The 16,715-nt window shown below is 45.2% G+C and overlaps 1 protein-coding gene across 1 annotated transcript in view; it reads right to left on the bottom strand.

The window, feature by feature from the left end:
- Positions 1 to 15,549, bottom strand: part of LOC136638641 (ovostatin-like) — a 61,653-nt gene extending 46,104 nt beyond the window's left edge. The window contains exons 1-8 of the mRNA XM_066612674.1: positions 15,545 to 15,549; positions 12,637 to 12,820; positions 6,979 to 7,135; positions 6,461 to 6,513; positions 4,598 to 4,618; positions 3,295 to 3,463; positions 1,179 to 1,263; positions 275 to 386 (exon numbers count right to left, since the gene is read on the bottom strand). Of these exons, the coding sequence (XP_066468771.1) occupies positions 275 to 386; positions 1,179 to 1,263; positions 3,295 to 3,463; positions 4,598 to 4,618; positions 6,461 to 6,513; positions 6,979 to 7,135; positions 12,637 to 12,820; positions 15,545 to 15,549 (786 nt within the window). The remainder of the gene's footprint in view (positions 1 to 274; positions 387 to 1,178; positions 1,264 to 3,294; positions 3,464 to 4,597; positions 4,619 to 6,460; positions 6,514 to 6,978; positions 7,136 to 12,636; positions 12,821 to 15,544) is intronic.
- Between the last annotated feature and the right edge of the window lie 1,166 nt (positions 15,550 to 16,715).

The following is a 16,715-nucleotide window of genomic DNA, read 5'->3' as shown; positions in this document are numbered from 1 at the left end:
CTCCAATGCCCTCAACAACTTGGGACTAGCAAACCTTAAGGAGTGCCTCCCCTGTATGAAACTACCCATCCCCTGAGGTCAACTAAGAGGGCCTTTTTAGCTGAATGGTGCTGCTCTTTACTTATTGCTTTTTGGGATCATATCTATTTTTATTGTATTTTATTTCATTGTTTTTATTAGGTTGTTACCCACCTTGAGTTCCTTCCTACTAGGAAAAGCAAAGCAAAGTATGCAGCTGTTAAATAAATAACTAATAAGGAACTCTGTTTCTTACATCTCGGTTAACAACTTCACAGACAGGTTCTCTCTGGCAGCTTCCATAAAAATTGAGGTTTCTGCACACACTGAGTTGAACTTTCCCCTCAACAGGCTGCCCATATGTATACCTAGATGGGAAGAGAACATATTAGGGAACCCACTGCCTTGGACATAAGCAATAAGTATGTGCAAAAAGTTAGACAGAAGAGGGAGAAAAGCCAAATGTAGCAGACAATCCTCCAAAATTGCATTGAATGGCTTTGCTCCACTTCAAGATGCTTTGGAAAGATTCATTCAGGACTCTCCAAAGTGGCTGTAAAAAGGATGACTTGGTTTGGAATGCCATTCTTCCCAAATTAGATGCACATTTCTTATAAGGAAGAACTGAAGACATGCCTGGCATATCCACAAATGTATTTTGCCTAATTCCTCTGATGTTCAATTTTGCTCATGTTCAATTTTGCAAGGGCAACCACAACAAATATCAGACTTGTGCACTGACACAACTTAGGACCAAACAACAGATCAGCAGAACACGTTGGTTGGCCTACTTGGTTTTCTTTTTTGTGTGTTCCTAAATAGTAGGGGGGGGGGGGAGGGTCAAAATTGGACAAGACATTGGCAGGAAGTAGAAGTTTTCAGCAGTTTGTCTCCACCACAAATTTGATCTCAATTGTACATCCTTCCTACAAGTGAGTTACAGGGGAAATAAAGTTTCCATTGGCTGCAAAGTGCTAACCCCTTGTCTCTGCCATGGTTCTCTCATTTCCCACAGGTTATACAGGGAAAGAAAAACAAGCAGACCAACTCACACATTCTACATAACATGCAGTTTGGCCCTTAGCAATAGAACAATGGCAGAAAGCACCCAATTCTGTTCTTTAGAAGTTCCTGTGTCAACCCCTGTGTTAGATACTTACACGCTGCAGACCTTCAATAAGAAATCTGGATTCTCCACAGAGACAGATTTTGGTGCAGTGACTGTAACATCAAACTTTGGTAATACTGTAAAGTGAAAATGAAAAACACACATTCTGTATTATTTTTCAGAGACACAGTTTACATCTTGGAACATTATGCTAAACAGCCAATTCAGAGGCAAATACAGTGTCCCTTCGTCTTGTGTAAGCAGTGGCATCACTAGGATTCATGTCACCCGGTGCGGGGGGCCTGCGTGTCACCCCATGCAGTGGGCGGGGCAACACCCCAGGTGGTGGGCATGGTGATGTACCATCGCCCCGCCCCCACTGGTTTTTGGGCTGTACCTTTTGTTAGAACATAGATATTTCAATGTGGTTTGTTTCTTTGCATCCTGAATGAAATTACGCATTGATTGATATATAACATGATGGTATTATTCCTCCAAATACTGATTTTAGTGCTTTTGAAAACTTGTAGAGTCACACACACACACACCCCATGTCAACTTACTAACACCTTACTGCAGCAGTTTTCAAACTTTTAGCACTGGGACCCACTTTTTAGAACGACAATCTGTCCAGGACCCATTGGAAGTGATGTCATGGCCAGAAGTGATATCATCAAGCAAATTAAAATAAATAATTATAAATAAAATAAAAGAAATAATTAAATAAGGGGGAGCCAGTCCTGTTCCACCAAGTGAATCTACTCTGAAGTAAGTCCTATTGCGGTCAATGGGGCTTACTCTGAGGAAAGTGTGGGTAGGATTGCAGCCTGTGAGCCCAATCCTATGCATGTCTACTCTGAAGTAAGTCCCATAGTGGTCAATGGGGCCACATGGCTTCGTTTCGGGCTCAACAGACGCAGCTGGGAGGGAGGCAGGGACCTCCTTGGGTGTTTTTTTGGGCTGCATTCATTGGATCGGGACCATTGCAGTGTTGTTGGATTCATCTCAGCCTGCCCTTTCCAAAGGACTATGGCAAGTAAGCCTACTCGCAAGTAAACATGTGATACGGCTCACTTTCACTTTCCATAGGGCTCCATGCATTTTTTCCTTCTGGTTTTTTGGCCATAACTTTTGAACAAAAGGAGCGATTTCAATTCTGTTTTTTGCACTATACTCCACTGGCCATTCTGCATCCAACAGTGTATGGTATGACACAGTAGCTCCTAATGCCATGGTTTTAGCATGTCATCCCCCCAGGGCGCGTCACTCCCCCCCCGGTGAAGCCTGCACCCCCCGCACCCCTAGTAACGCCACTGCATGTAAGAGTGTCACTGCGTGTTCATTGTCAGCGCATAAAGGTAAAACCGGGTGTACTCAAAATTGCTTTGAAAATCCCTTACAGCCAGAAAATACATATTGTCTCTTTAAAAATTATGAGAGGCAGGAGGGAAGTGAGACTGAGGGAACAGCAGCTGCATTCTCAACTGTATGTACAGTATTTTGTAAGTGGGTTGGAATTGCCTGTACTATGTAAACAGTTGTTTTTCTCTGGTTTTTTGTTTGCTTATTGTTCGTATACCAAGCATGTATAGTTGAATTCATATGAATAAAGTGCACCTAAGATGAGGGGCAACTATAGTACCTTTTGGGGAGTAGTTTTCTGTAAGAAAATGGAAAGGGTTCACGTCTCTCTCCCCTCTCTAAGTAAAGACTGGCTACCCTGCAACTGTTTTTTGGTGAAATAAGAGGCTGTTCTGCACACCCCTTAAAACGCACACCCTTAAAACGCACATGTGCCCATACAGCTTTGCATCACATCTCTCCCCCCCCCCTCAACACCATGATGTGGACCACTTGCTTTTTTTCCTTAGTAGTACTATTTTTGAATTAGAGGAGTTCTGGCAAATATCTAGAAAGTTCTTTACTCACTCCCTGCCTTTTTGTGACCAGTTCATTTAGGTTGCAATCCTATGGCACACTTGCCTGCCCCACTGAACACAGAGGGACTTCCAAGTAAATACAGTATGTACTGGATTGGATTGTTAGACTGGTACTGCTCTAAAACAGATCCTTCTCTTAAAATGGCTGAGAAATTAACCACTTTAAATTTCCAGAGAGTCTTAGGTATTTTCTGAAAACTACAACATAGCAGAGACAAAGATGCTTACCGTATTCTTCCACTGAGAAATAGTGGGAGGTCTTAGCTCCCGATTTCTTCTCCACAGTGATTTTGTAGTCTCCTAGCATTGGCTCTGAATTTAAAGGGAATGATAACTGGATGATGCCATTTGTAGATGTTACATCTCTCCACTGAAATATTCGGTTTTTTTGGGGATCCTGGAAGAGCAAAATAAAGGCAAATTCAGATAGGAAAGATGGAACTTTGGTAACTAAGTGGTGCCCTCTTATATTTAGCAGGGGGAGAGCAACTGTCCCTCTTCACCCCAGCATGGAGACTTTTCCAGTGGCTGTTGCTGGTGTCTCTTCTGTATTTTTTGATCTAGTTTTTTTGTTTTGTTTTTTTTTAGATTGTGAACCCTTTGGGGATAGAGAACCATTTGACTTATTTTACTATGTAAACTGCATTGTGAACTACTCTTGTTGAAAAGTGGTATATAAATATTCTTAACAACAACAGCAACTTACAGTAGCAATAAGAGAGACAACTGATTTGTCCCCAGGCCAAATCTGGGTCCCTGCTATTTAACCCACAGTTGCCACCCAGCTGGGTGAAAAAGGTGAAAAAGTGTGAGAAAGCAGCAACTGTGCTTAGGAGCAGATGGCCTTGCCAATAGTTATCTTCCACAACTTTCTCTCATGGCTCCATGCTCTGTGCCCTCTCTCTCCCTCTCCTAAGTCCCCCTTCCCAGCTTGTTCCACAAAGCCATTCTTGACCTCAGGTCAGTGTAAGGTTTTAATTTTAGCCAAGCTCACCATTTTTCCTAAACCCACAAAAATCCTATTCTAGAAACTGCTCTGTTTCCTAACTGACAGCCCACTTCTAAGTGGACTATGAGGGTGAAACAGCACTGCCAGCAGCCATTCCAGAACTGCCCCTGCAAACACTGTGGTGTCAGAGGCCTGCTTGCTGAAGCTGGCTACCGGAGGGAGTGTAGGTGAGCTGGCGTAGTGGTAGGAGGAATGGGGCAGGGAGGGGGAGGAATGGGGGACTGTTTGGACAGGGAGGGAGCAGAGTGGCTGCTGCAGATCCAAGGAGACTCACTGGGGCAGCAAAGCCTTGCCCCATGATAAGGGAACAAATTTTCCCTTACCTTGAGGAGAACTCCATGACTGTCCCCTCCTGCAGAATGCAGCGTGTGCTCTGTTGGCACAGCTGCATCGGCAGGGGATGGGTTAGTTAGGATTGGGCTGAGAACATTGCAAATCATCGTATCCACTCAGCCAGTCAGTGTCCTCACCACGATAAGCACAATGCAATGTAGATGAGCACTTAAAACAGAAATCTCTTACCTGGACGGTGATCAATGGAAACTGAAAGAGATGGAGGAGATTGTAATGTTACCATTTGTAGAATAATGTTAACATTAATTGCTTTTCAGGAAGGCACATCAGAATTCCTGACAAGTTTTTTAATGGGAGCGTTAGACGTAACACACTTCTCAGTTATGGCAGAGGAAAAAGTGGGAGTGTTCTTCTAGCAATGAACAAAAATGAAACAAGAATCCTTCTCATGATTTATAGCCACTATAAAGTCTAACTCTGCTTGCATAGGGATGAGCAAAAATGTTTACGGGGAATCAGCTAAACTACATGCAGAAATATCCTCCTGTCACCCAAGGAAGACCTGGTAGTTGTCATAGCAAGCAGCAAATATGTTCTTAATGATGAGAGTGCAACCATCAGCCAGGAGGTGAAGGGAATTCTCAACTCCTACACTGGCTGCACCGGTCACATATGTAAAGCTAAATAATGAGGCTCGGATTTGTGCAAGTTAAGTTCCAGGGAGCAGAGAACTGATGTATCGTAGCACTGATGGCTTAATAGATTTGAAGAGAATGTGAATCATTGTTCTTAAACAGCTGCTAACTGTGCAATCCTATGCATGTCTACTCAGAAACTCAATTGAGTTTAATGGAGCTTGCTGCTAGGTGAGTGTATACTGTTACCTAAGCTTGTTATCTCTCCCCCCCCCCCCCGAGGATAACTAACAGCAGTGGTAGCGGGAACGGGCATTGCCCCAGTGCTAACTGCCTTAAGTCCGTTGTGAAATTCACATGAAGCTGTGCACTGCCTGAGTGCCAGAGGGGAGGCTGCAGAGGCCCACTGCACACTGGAGGACAGATGAGCGCCCGCCACCAGCAGTAAGTCAGTGGCGGGGGCAGAACTGGACAGAGGATTGGCAAAATGGGGGGGGAGGGCAGGATGTCAGGAGGTGAGAGGGAGCAACACCTACTGCAGGCAACTTGTTTCAGATGCTATCCCCTTCCTTGCTTCCTGACACACCCCCTTTCTCTCCTAGGACTTCCGTCAGCTAAAGAGCTGGCACAGGTCCACGGAGACCCATTGGCAAGTGGGAGACTTACAGGGAGGTAAGGGAAAATATTTTCCCTGACCATCCCTTACCTCTCCCAAGCCTCCTGACTCCCCCCCCCCAAACAGGATGCAGTACAACCCTTTTAGGCGTGGCTGCATTGGTGGGGGTGATGGAGGATAGGATTGGGCTGTTATTTTCCCAGGACCAGTTGCATGTCCAGGGTACTGAAGGAGTTGGCAGATGTGATCTCAGAGCTGTCTGTAATCTCGTGGAGAATGGGTGAGGCGCCTGAAGACCAGATACAATGTTGTCCGAAATTTTTTAAAACAGGAAAAAATGATGAATGTCCGCTTAGCTGCTGCGGGGCATTCTATGACTCTGATTTAACAGCAAAGCAAAAATGCTTTCACGAGTACATCAAGCCCCCCCAGAACTCTCTAACTATTATGTTTGAATCAGTTTAATCCAAACCAATTTAGAACACAAACCTATGCATGTCTAGTCAGAAGTAAGTCTCATTGTGTTCAATGGAACTTACTCCCAGGAAAGGCTATATAGGATTACAGTTCTGGTCTCAGAGTTGTATGCTAAAGCAGAGCAGCCCAGATGAACCTTGGATCCAAAGGTTTGGCCTTAAACTTTTGATCAGTACTTATGTTGCTTTCTGAGCCACCCTTACAAGTAAGAGCAGCATTCTCAATGCCTGTTGGTGAAGTTCCAGCTTGACCCGTGTTTTGGTATTATGCTGTGGTTGTATCTTGGAAAATGCTCAACTGAAACTTGGTTTACATATAAAGCAGGGGCCATTTGAAAGATCTTCCTCTTGGCCAGATACTTACAGTCTCAACTACTGGTCTGAAATGGGTGTCTAGAGCAACAACACGGAAGAGAACTGCAAAAAAAGGAGAGAAAAGAGTGTCTAAGGGAAGATCCCTTATTACCAAGGCAAGGTGAAGTACCTGCTTCGGGCAACAGGCTGGGGGAAGCCATGAATTGATGAGGGTGCCCCACATGCATCCTATGCTGGCCCACTATCCCTGCCAGCCAGCTGCTTGGCCTCCAGGCTGGCCCTGCTCTTCTGTCTGGGAAATGCAGCTGCTGCCACAATCTTCCTCCAGAAAGACTGAAGAGGTATCCCATTCCCCTCTCCCACTACTGACAGCAAAGAAAGCTTTTCTGCCTGGTTTTCTAGATCTGGCCCTGCTGCCAAAACTATGGTTCTGGTTCTAGGTTCTGCTCAATGTAACACTAAAACAGTCACGAGTACTCTGAAGATATGCAAAAAAAGGATTCCAAAATTTTTCTACCCAAAAATTGCTCTGGAAGCAAAAATGAGAAGGAGTGGGCCTTCACTCACCGGTCTGTCCAGGTTTGTAGATGGGCTTGTCCGTCTGAACGAAGGCGACGCTGCCTATGTTCTGAATGGCCACTACCCTCCTTTCTGACAGATGGATTGTGTCACCTTTGAAAGAGATGGTGAGGAATGCCAGCGGATTGGCAGTGGGAGGGGGGACCTGGGAGGAAACCAAACAAAGACATGAGAGGCTGTTGAGTGTACCTCAGTCAAGGGTTTGATGGCACTGTCTCCAAAACATTTCAATCAACATATCAACCTGATCTGTTTCATAATTAAAACGCTCCCTGGTCACAATCCACATGAGCATATCACAAGACAGATTTTCATATTATTTTTCCTTTGAGTACCCATTACCTATGAATAGAGGTGTTTGTTTCCTTACTTTGGCATTGGAAAGTTGGATAGGATTGGGCCCCAAGTTGTCAATCAGAACTTCCCCACTCACTCACCTTGACCTTAGGCAAACAGCTCCCACTCAGCCTCAGTTTCCCAGTACAATATGGGTAAAATCATATTGACTAACCTGATAGCATTTTTTAAAGGATTATATTAAGATAACGTGAAGTGCTCCAACACTCAGAACGTTTTGTGCAAATATTAAGTAGCAGTAGTCATTAGAAGAAATAGAATTTTAACTAAAATCTCTTATTGGAACCATACTAATAACAGGTGAAAAACAGTAAGTCAAGTCAACTGCAATAAGTCACCCTACTAGGAACAATAAACGTTATATGGGGATATTTCACAATGTTTAAAGTCTTGGGTAGAGGTTGAACTAGTGAGCACTGAAAAACCCAGTCCCAACATCTGGAGGATTCTGACACCACTGATACGATGACAACAACAAACAATATTTACACAGAACCTTCCGAGTGGCCCAACATGCTCTGATAGAAGTGGCCCAATTATGTAGTGAGAGGACAGGGTAGCTGGACAAGTGCAGCCTGGTGGGATATGTGGGCCTTTGGTTAGGCACCTGTGGGAAGGCACCGGTGGGAAGTACAAAGGCCCACACTCCTGCCAGGCCTGCCCACCTGGCAGTAAGGGTCTGCTGCTGCTGCTGCTACTTCCCACAGGTGCCTGTTGGGAACATGCTGCTCAACATCCCGATTGCCCAATTACAGCAGGGAGATCGGAGTTTGTATGGCCAGGCTGGAACACACGAGCCCCTTCCCCTGAGGGGATTGGCGGAGGGCTGTGGCTGGGGGGAGCAGAGGTAATTTAAGGACACAGCAACAGCCCCCCTTCCTTCTTTGCTCGTGGGCACCGAGTGGACACCCACCCATTACGCAGTCGCTTGTACTGGTCGCCTTTTGGGGCCGGGCAGGAATTTTTTGCTGCCTGTCAAGATTGGACGGTGACAGGCAGTTTTTTTGCCTACCCCAGACTGCCGTGGGTACGGGGCTGCGCCCCTATTATACAATCGGTCACTTTATGCTGGCAGGTGGTACGGTTGAGGCGTGCTTGGGACTGTGGAGTGCACCTTCAGACAGCATAGGCAGGGCAGAACCCAATAGAAGTCCTCAGTGGCTCAGCAGCACGAGGACATTGACTGGGGCCCTGGCCGGGACCGCGGGGGTCCTCCTCAGAGACTCCGCGGCAGCACAGCCCGTGGTCCGGCTGCCTTACCCTTATGGGACAGACCTGGATGAGCTGCATTGCCCAAGAACGGGGAGCAGCTTGGAGTTGGGTACACATCCTGCCTGGGGGACAGAGTTGGTTCTGGGGCCGCCCAGTGGTCCCGCCTCTGCACCACACAGGGGTTTCGCTGCCCCTGCAACTGCAGGTCTCGGCCTCCTTTTCTGTATTAAAATGCTAATAAAGTGGCCCTTTCTCCCACGTGTGTTGTCTGGAGTGTTCATTGGACTGTGCCATGAACAGAAACCCTCTGTTCAAAGCAACTGTTGTCCCTCTTCTTTTCCAGAGTTTCTACTGCTCTTTCTTCATTTGCTGTTCTAAGCAAAGCCTGTGCATTCTGACACTGAGAATGTTTCTACATAATTTGGCAACTGTTGCATGAATCCTTTGGAAAACACATCTGACAGCAGCGTCAGCAGGACAAATATCCATTACGGAGCTGGAAAGATAAAATAGGTGCCACATTTCAAAGTCCACCTTTGCTGGGAGTTTTCGGAGGCAGACAAAATAGTCAGCCTTAAAGCAGTCCCTCAGATTTTCTGCCATGGGCCTGTACCCCTTCTGCCCTCTGTCCACTATCCTGACATTTGCTTATTTCAGTCTCTTCCCAACTTTTTTAAATTCAGCAAGACAGTGTGGCCTTTCAGCTGGAATTAGACAAATTAGTATATTTGGGTAATATGTGATTGTGAAAAAAAAGGGAGGGATGGCAGAACAGGCACAGCACCTAGTGGTCAGTGACTGGCACTCAACTCTGCGGTCTGCTCACTCCTCTACTGGAGAGTCTGGGATTTAATGGGAAAACGACACTCACTTCATGGTTACCACCCAAGACTAGGAAGCCCCGGCAGGAAGAGGCCACCTTAGAAAAGTCTCTCTTCCAAGTGAACCAAGAATCTTCAAATTGGTGGTGAGGTGTGTGAGTGTGTTATAACAAGCCAGCAGCAAAATGTGAAAGTCTGAAATATGTTGCAGACTCCCTCTCTCCTGCGTAAAGCAGCAGAAGTATAAAGTGCTTATTAAAACCCTGAAAAAATAACAATGGATGGGAAAGGCAAGTGATGATGATGAAGATGATGAAGAAGAAGAAGAAGGCATAGATCAAATAGCAGACAGTCAAGGAACGTACGGTTGTTGCCAAAGGTTGTCACCGAGGGGAAAGGACAAACTGAAAACATAACAATCCAATGCAATTACTTCCCTACCCTATTTATTCATGCTATTCCATGTGTCTGGTCTCCAGATTCATATGGTGAGTGGCTGCCTTTTGCACAACAGCATCTTCTGTTCAACTATGAACTGGGTGAACACAACTAAGCATTCTTGTGCAGGGCCCTAAGAAAACCTGTTTTCTTATACGTGCAACCTTCTGATTTTAGAAGTAGGTTATCTCAGAATGCCTGGTGCAAGGGAGTTGCGACAGGATGCAGGTATCTTGTTGTCTTGTGTGCTCCAGATGTGTGCATCTGGTGGGCCACTGTGAGACACTGGAAGCCTCTGGCTTATTCCAGTGGGGCTATTCTTATGTTCTTATATGAGAAGATTATTAGTCCATTCAATAGGATGGTTTACAACCATCTAGGAACCTCAACCTGTCCTTTGATCTGATCTGGTCATATCTGATCTGGTCAGATGGGCTTGAATGTCCAATTGCCTGGCAAACAGTTCCATTATGAAATTGGTTTCCACCATTTTGGCTGAGTGGTTTGTACTGGTAATATGTTAAACAACCCAATCCCATCCAACTTTTGAGTGCCGATGCAGACTCAGTGCAACCTGAGTTAAAGGAACAAATGTTCAGATACCTTGAGGAGGCCTCCAGGACTGCCCTTCTCAATGCAGGACACCACACGTGCCCCATTTGCACATGTGCTTCAGCGCTGGAAAGTTAGTTAGGACTGGGCTGAAAGTTTTCTTATGCTGCGCATGGAGATCCTTCATTTGCCAGTATTAAGCCTCAGTCATGACAAGAGCAAATACCTAGCATTTCTGTAAAGTTTTTATCTGTCTTGACTAAAGGCCCAATCCTATCCAACTTTCCAGCACCGGTGCCACAGCAATGCAGCCCCAAGGGAACAAAAGTTCCCATACCTTGAGGAGGTCTTTGTGACTGCCTCCCCACTACATGATGCAGTGCACACCCCACGGGCACAGCTACACTGGCACTGGAAAATTGGATAGGATTTGGCCCTTATTTATTTTATAAATATCTTGACTTGCTAAGAATAAGACTCTTTAGGACGATGACCCTTTAGGACTAAGGTGGCTAACAGCCCAATCCTACTGAAATTCCTCTGAGCACTGGGGACCCACAACATTTTAAAAACACAATAAAATGATAAAAGCAGCAACCGTAAGCAAGTAAAAGTCAGCAGTAAAACAATTAAGAGCCCAATCCTATGCATGTCTACTCAGAAGTAAGTCCCACTAGAGTCAATGGGGCTTACTCCCAGGAAAGTGTGGATAGGATTGGGCTGTAAGTCAGCAGCACAATAATAAGAACAGTAAAAAACACGTATAAAATCTCAAAGACTATGGGAAAACATAATGAAGCAGGGGCTAACAAAAATTAAGGGAGAAAGTTAAACAAAAAAGGGTTTTCAACCCCTACCAGACAGCAAGTAGGGAGGACACAGATCTTTATTCAAATGGGAAATCCACGCTTGTGGTGCCAGTACAGAAAAGGCCCTATTTCTTGTTGCCACTAATCTAGACTCAGTAAGAGGAGGTACACACAAGAGGGTCCTCTCATGTGACATTAGGGTACAAACTTATTCATATGGAAGAAGGCAGTTCCTTCTGAAGAAGGCAGTTCAAATGCCCTAGGCCCAAAGGTCCATTTCTGATAGTGCAGGGTGACAGCAAGCCAAGAAGCTCCCAGCTAGAGTTGTCACTAGGGTTTTTGTCACCTAGTGCGAGAGCTCATTGCATCACCCCCATGATGGACCTCCTCCCATACCAGACCATATACAATAAATTACAATATCATATACACAGCCTAACTGCAGTGGCATCACTAGGGTTGATGCCACCCCCCTCCCCCATTAACTTTATTTATTTTAATACAGAACATTACAGGTCACCCAACAAATCACTAACCAACAAAAAAACAGTGGCCAACTTGATGGCACTCACACAACTGAATAAGAGTGCTAGAATTGGTTCTGATACATGGACTGACTCATACATGGAAAGCTGACTCATACTAACACCTTACTTGTTCCCTGCTGTTCCCACCAACAACCTCTCATTGGCTTTTGGAACAATCAGTCTCACCGATCAGTTTTGAGTTAAGAAAATTCACTTTGTTACATAAGGCAGTTGTGTTTTCCTTTTCTGGTTAATTGGCCATTACTTTGATAGAATATAGATAATCCACGTTGAATTATTTCATTACATTCTAAATGAAATTACTTTTCTAATGATATATTAATACAATGGAATCATTTGTAAACACAAATGTTCCAAAAATCTTCCAAAATTTTGGCCACTAGTGGTGTCATCCCTCCCCTAAGGGTGTCACCCAGCGCAGTCCTCACCCCCTGCACCCTCGAGTGATGCCACTGCTCCCAGCTCAACTCTGCCTTATTTCAAGAGCCCATTAATCGATTATTCTCTCAACCTCATCCCATGTCTGTGGTGAGGGCAAGGAGGAGATGATAATTGATGGCCCAAATCCTAACCAGCTTTCCAGCACCATCATAGCTGTGTCAATGGGGCATGTTCTGCATCCTGCAGTTGGAGGGCAGTCATGGAGACCTTCTCAAGGTAAGGGAACGTTTGTTCCCTTACCTCGGAGCTGCATTGCCCTTAGGTTGGGGTTGGAAAGTTTGTTCGGATTGCACCCAGTTTGCATAGGTGAAGCACTTCAGATGTTATTAACCAGTAATCAATCATCATGTCTGTTCTCTTTTTCCCAGAACACCAATCCTTTCCTGCTCCCTACTCTGTTTAGTAATCTCTGCATCATTCCCCTCCTCTGACATCTGTCCAAATATTTTAAAAGAAACAAAGACTTACAGTGACGTTGGTGCATTTGTAATAGCTTTGGCTTCTCACAGACTCCATCAGAACAGTGATGTTACGTCCTTCATATTCCAGAACAACATTCAGGTTCACAGACTCATTGAGGTTAAGGAGGTGCACGCACACTGTATTTGGGGAGTCACTCTGCAATACTGAAGGCGTGACCAGGAGATACTGTCTGTGAAAACCCAGAGGAGTAGCTAGGTTAGTTTGTGGCAGTAAAAACAGCAAGAAGTTCTGTGGCTTCCAAAAGGCAGAAGCCTTGCTTTGTCAAGCCCTTGGTGGAATTTTGACAATACTGTGCAAATCAGACAACATTGATTAACAGTGAAAAGGACCATGAGTTAATCATCAGAGTCAAGGCTTCGAATTAGTCCTTCGCAAGCAGAATCAAAGACAATTTTGCTCCCATTTTCTCATCCTTCTTTTCACCTGCATCTGTATCATGCATGGGGCTCCTGTAACCTTCACACTTGTTTAGAAAAGAGAATTCTGACATACATCTATAGCACAAAATATACTGTGAAAACTACACGGGCTACCAATGCTTTCATGTTCGAACACACAACATCTAGATGAAAGCTAAACGGGTTGAGAAACATTTCCCATAATTAAGCACCATTTCCTTGTTCTTGCACATGACCCTAAGGCACATGCAAGATTATACACTGAAGTGAGAATCATTTTATACAGATTCAGATTGTAAGCTGAAGTGAGAATCAGCTTACACTCTACTCATCTCCTGATTCTACTCAGTTCCCCAAGGTTTAAAAACAGGGTTAAGCCATTTCTTACCATCGTTGCATATACACAACAGGCATCAAATGTGTACACCCGTGGGCTGGGCAGAAATGGGTTAAAAGACAAGCAGTACAGCAAAGGAATGAATGTTAGAGAATGAAAAAGCAGGTGATATCTTACAGCTCTGTCTCTGTTGCAGCGGGGCTAAAAACGAAGGTAAGGATGCCAAGTAAAACTTGCAGCCACATCTTTGGTTTGAATGACTGGAGCTTTCCTGTTTGAAACAATGTATGGCTATCAGCAGCTTTAATAGCCCAGGAACATGCTTTGTTCCAGCCTCTGCAATGGAAAAATCCTGCTCTGCCTATGTCTCCTTGCCTTCCATTTTTATACTTCTAGCAAAGAATGAGAAGGGCCCTAGTCCATCCCCTGACACCTCTCAAGACCTATCAGAATCTGCGTTGACACAGTTAACTTTCTGTCACCGGGTTGTAGATGTCTAAACATCTTCAGTGACTTGGTACACAAAAGGTGAGTCCATGCTTTGACTCTGATGCAAGAAAGGAAAGGAACAGGTCTGATGCAAGAACAGAACAAGCATTCTTGAATAAACCTGCTAGAAAGCAACATCCTCCTCTCTAGAACAAGCTTAAAAGCTATTTTTTGGGGGGATGTTGATTTAAAAAAATATTAATGCTAAACAGCCATGTGTTCATTTTTGGCTCTCATTGCAAGCATACGTATTTGTATTTTAGGCTGATTTACTCAGCACCCTTTTTCTTACAAATTTTTGTCAATGATGCTACTTCTGACATGATGATGCCACAGATGCTATCAGCAAAGCCGGGTGGGGGGGGGGGGTAACTACTTCCAATCATCCAATCCTAACTGGCTCTTGGGCCTGCAGAAGTTCCTTGTGGCCGCCCGGAGGTGTCACAAAAGTGCCGTAAAGCACTTTCGTGCCACCGCTTGAGGAGGGAGAACTGAATGGGCCCCACGGAGCTGGTGCTGAGGCAAGTCCATGCCAGCCAAGTCAGGCCAGTGTGGGGACTTGGGAAGGCAGGGGAAGGGTGGCCCAGGGGGGCGTTCTGGAGCAGGGAAGGGCTGGTGGGCCTGTGGGCAGCCCTGGACAGGGTGGTGCTGCAGCCAGGATCTGGCCCTTGGGCAATTTGACACAGTGCTGGGCTGCTTGGATCTGCACCACCTCTTTAGGCGGCACAGATTCAAGTAGCCCCATTCGGCCCACTGCCACGTTACGCGAGGTAAGAGAAATGAATTCCCCTTGCCCCGGGCTGAGCCATGTCAGCCCCAACCTCATGCTGGATATGGGGCAGGCCTTCTGGCCTGCCTGTTCCAGAATGGGTTAGGATTGGGCTGTAAATGGCAGATTGACCAAATAAGGTGGAGGATGATGTTGAGGCCAAAGAAGGAGAAGGAAGCACCCCCCAAAGAAGCACTAGGCAAGATAACATCAGCACTGAACGGTATTACTAGATTAAACCCAGTGTTTGGTTAGGCAAGTCTTTTGCAACCATTTGGTTTGGCTGAACTGAATGTGCTACTGAAGCAAATATTGAAAGTAGTGAATGCCCGGCACCATCCTTGTTATGTTTGCTTTATGCAGAACAAAAGTATTCTCAGCTCACATGAGGTGTACATCTGAGGACCCAATACTTGATTATGGATACTCAGGGCCTAATCCTATCCAACTTTCCAGCACTGATGCAGCTATGCGAGTCCACTGCATACTGTGGTGGGCAGTCGGTCACTGCAGTTTCCTCTAGGTAAAGGAACGTTGCATTGTGGGGCTGCATTGTGACTGCATCGGCACTGCAAAGTTGGATAGAATTGGGCCCCGAGTACCCATAGCCAAGCATTAAACTTTTCGTATGACACACCACTCAGTGAAATAGAGCAGCTGTTTCCACATTCTTCCCATGTTGGTGCCTTGTTCACAGTACACTAATTAAATTTCAGGAGGTTCAGCAATTGTATTTAAACCTATGTTGCAGTCCATTCCTACCCAAGTTCCCCCGCACAGCTGCTTCTGCAGATCTCTGCAGGTAAGGGGATATTTGTCCCCTTTCCCCAGGGTAAGCCTCAGGAGCTGCAATGGGGCTACTTGGGCCTGTGCCAGTGATATTGCACAGGTCCACATTACCCCATGTTGGCGGATCAGTTCCAAATAGGAGAATAGGATATGACGCACACTGGCACTGCTGATTCCACCACCCTCCCAGGCCCAATCAATCCCCACCCCATTGCTGCCCCCCATCACAATCGCTCCACCTCCTACTCCTCTACTGCTCAGCATGGAGCTTATATGCTCCAGCGGACGCCTCTGCGACCAGCAGGAAGGTTTGGCCTTCCCACTGGTGGGTGTAGGTAATGCGCTGTGCTTTATAGCATTTCTGCGACCGTGTATGCTCGCTAGATTGGCAGACAGATCCACTAGTCTATATTTTTTTCCTCTTTGAGAAAGTTTGTAAGTTTTTTGGGCCATATCTCCTTGGGTAAGAAGATAAGTCTTGTCCTTCTGGGTGGAAATAAGCCTTGATTGAACTTGGTGAAATATTTTTATTTATTACATTTATTTATTGAATATTGCTGGCATTGTGATCAAGAGAACAATCCTTTCTTTGAACAAATATTAACATATTTTCAAATATAGAATCTGTTGGCAGGAGTATTCAGGGCCCAGCTTTATGAACATTTTGCAGGGTGAATATTTTTATTGGGCTTTTCAAATCACATTAAAGTCCAGTCACCCCACAAAGCAAGGTGCTGCGTCTGATAGAAATATACAAGTACAGAACAGATTGTCCAGAAAATAAATAACTAAATCATATTTAGGTCTTTTGCATGACAACCTGTACTTGTACACTTTTTGTTTCCATGAGAAGCACAACTTTATTTCTAGATGGAAATTCTCCTGGACTTTATTTATAACAACAAAACTTTGCAAAGAGACAAAAGGATCTTATTTAAGGGTCATGCCCACAAGATACGACTGGTTGGTTGGTTGGCAACCTTCAGTCTCTTAAGACTATGGTATAAGCCTACAGCACCCGGTATTCCCAGGCGGTCTCCCATCCAAGTCCTAACCAGGCCTGACCCTGCTTAGCTTCCGAGATCAGACAAGATCGGGCATGTGCAGGGTAACAGTTGCGACTGTGCAACATCAATGACAGTCCTGCCATTGCAGGACAATGCACCCCATATAGGTAAGCAAAGGGGGAAAGGGAACCCAATGTTGCAATGCTGATTCTTCGAGTTCCCTTTCCAATCTTAGAAACCTTATGCCCACTTGAGGCTAATTAGCCTCCCTTATT

The sequence above is a fragment of the Tiliqua scincoides genome, chromosome 2 (assembly GCF_035046505.1).
Source record: "Tiliqua scincoides isolate rTilSci1 chromosome 2, rTilSci1.hap2, whole genome shotgun sequence".
Classification (NCBI taxonomy): Eukaryota; Metazoa; Chordata; class Lepidosauria; order Squamata; family Scincidae; genus Tiliqua; species Tiliqua scincoides.
Note: the sequence above shows the minus strand (reverse complement) of the source record. Positions and strands in the feature narration are given on the sequence as shown.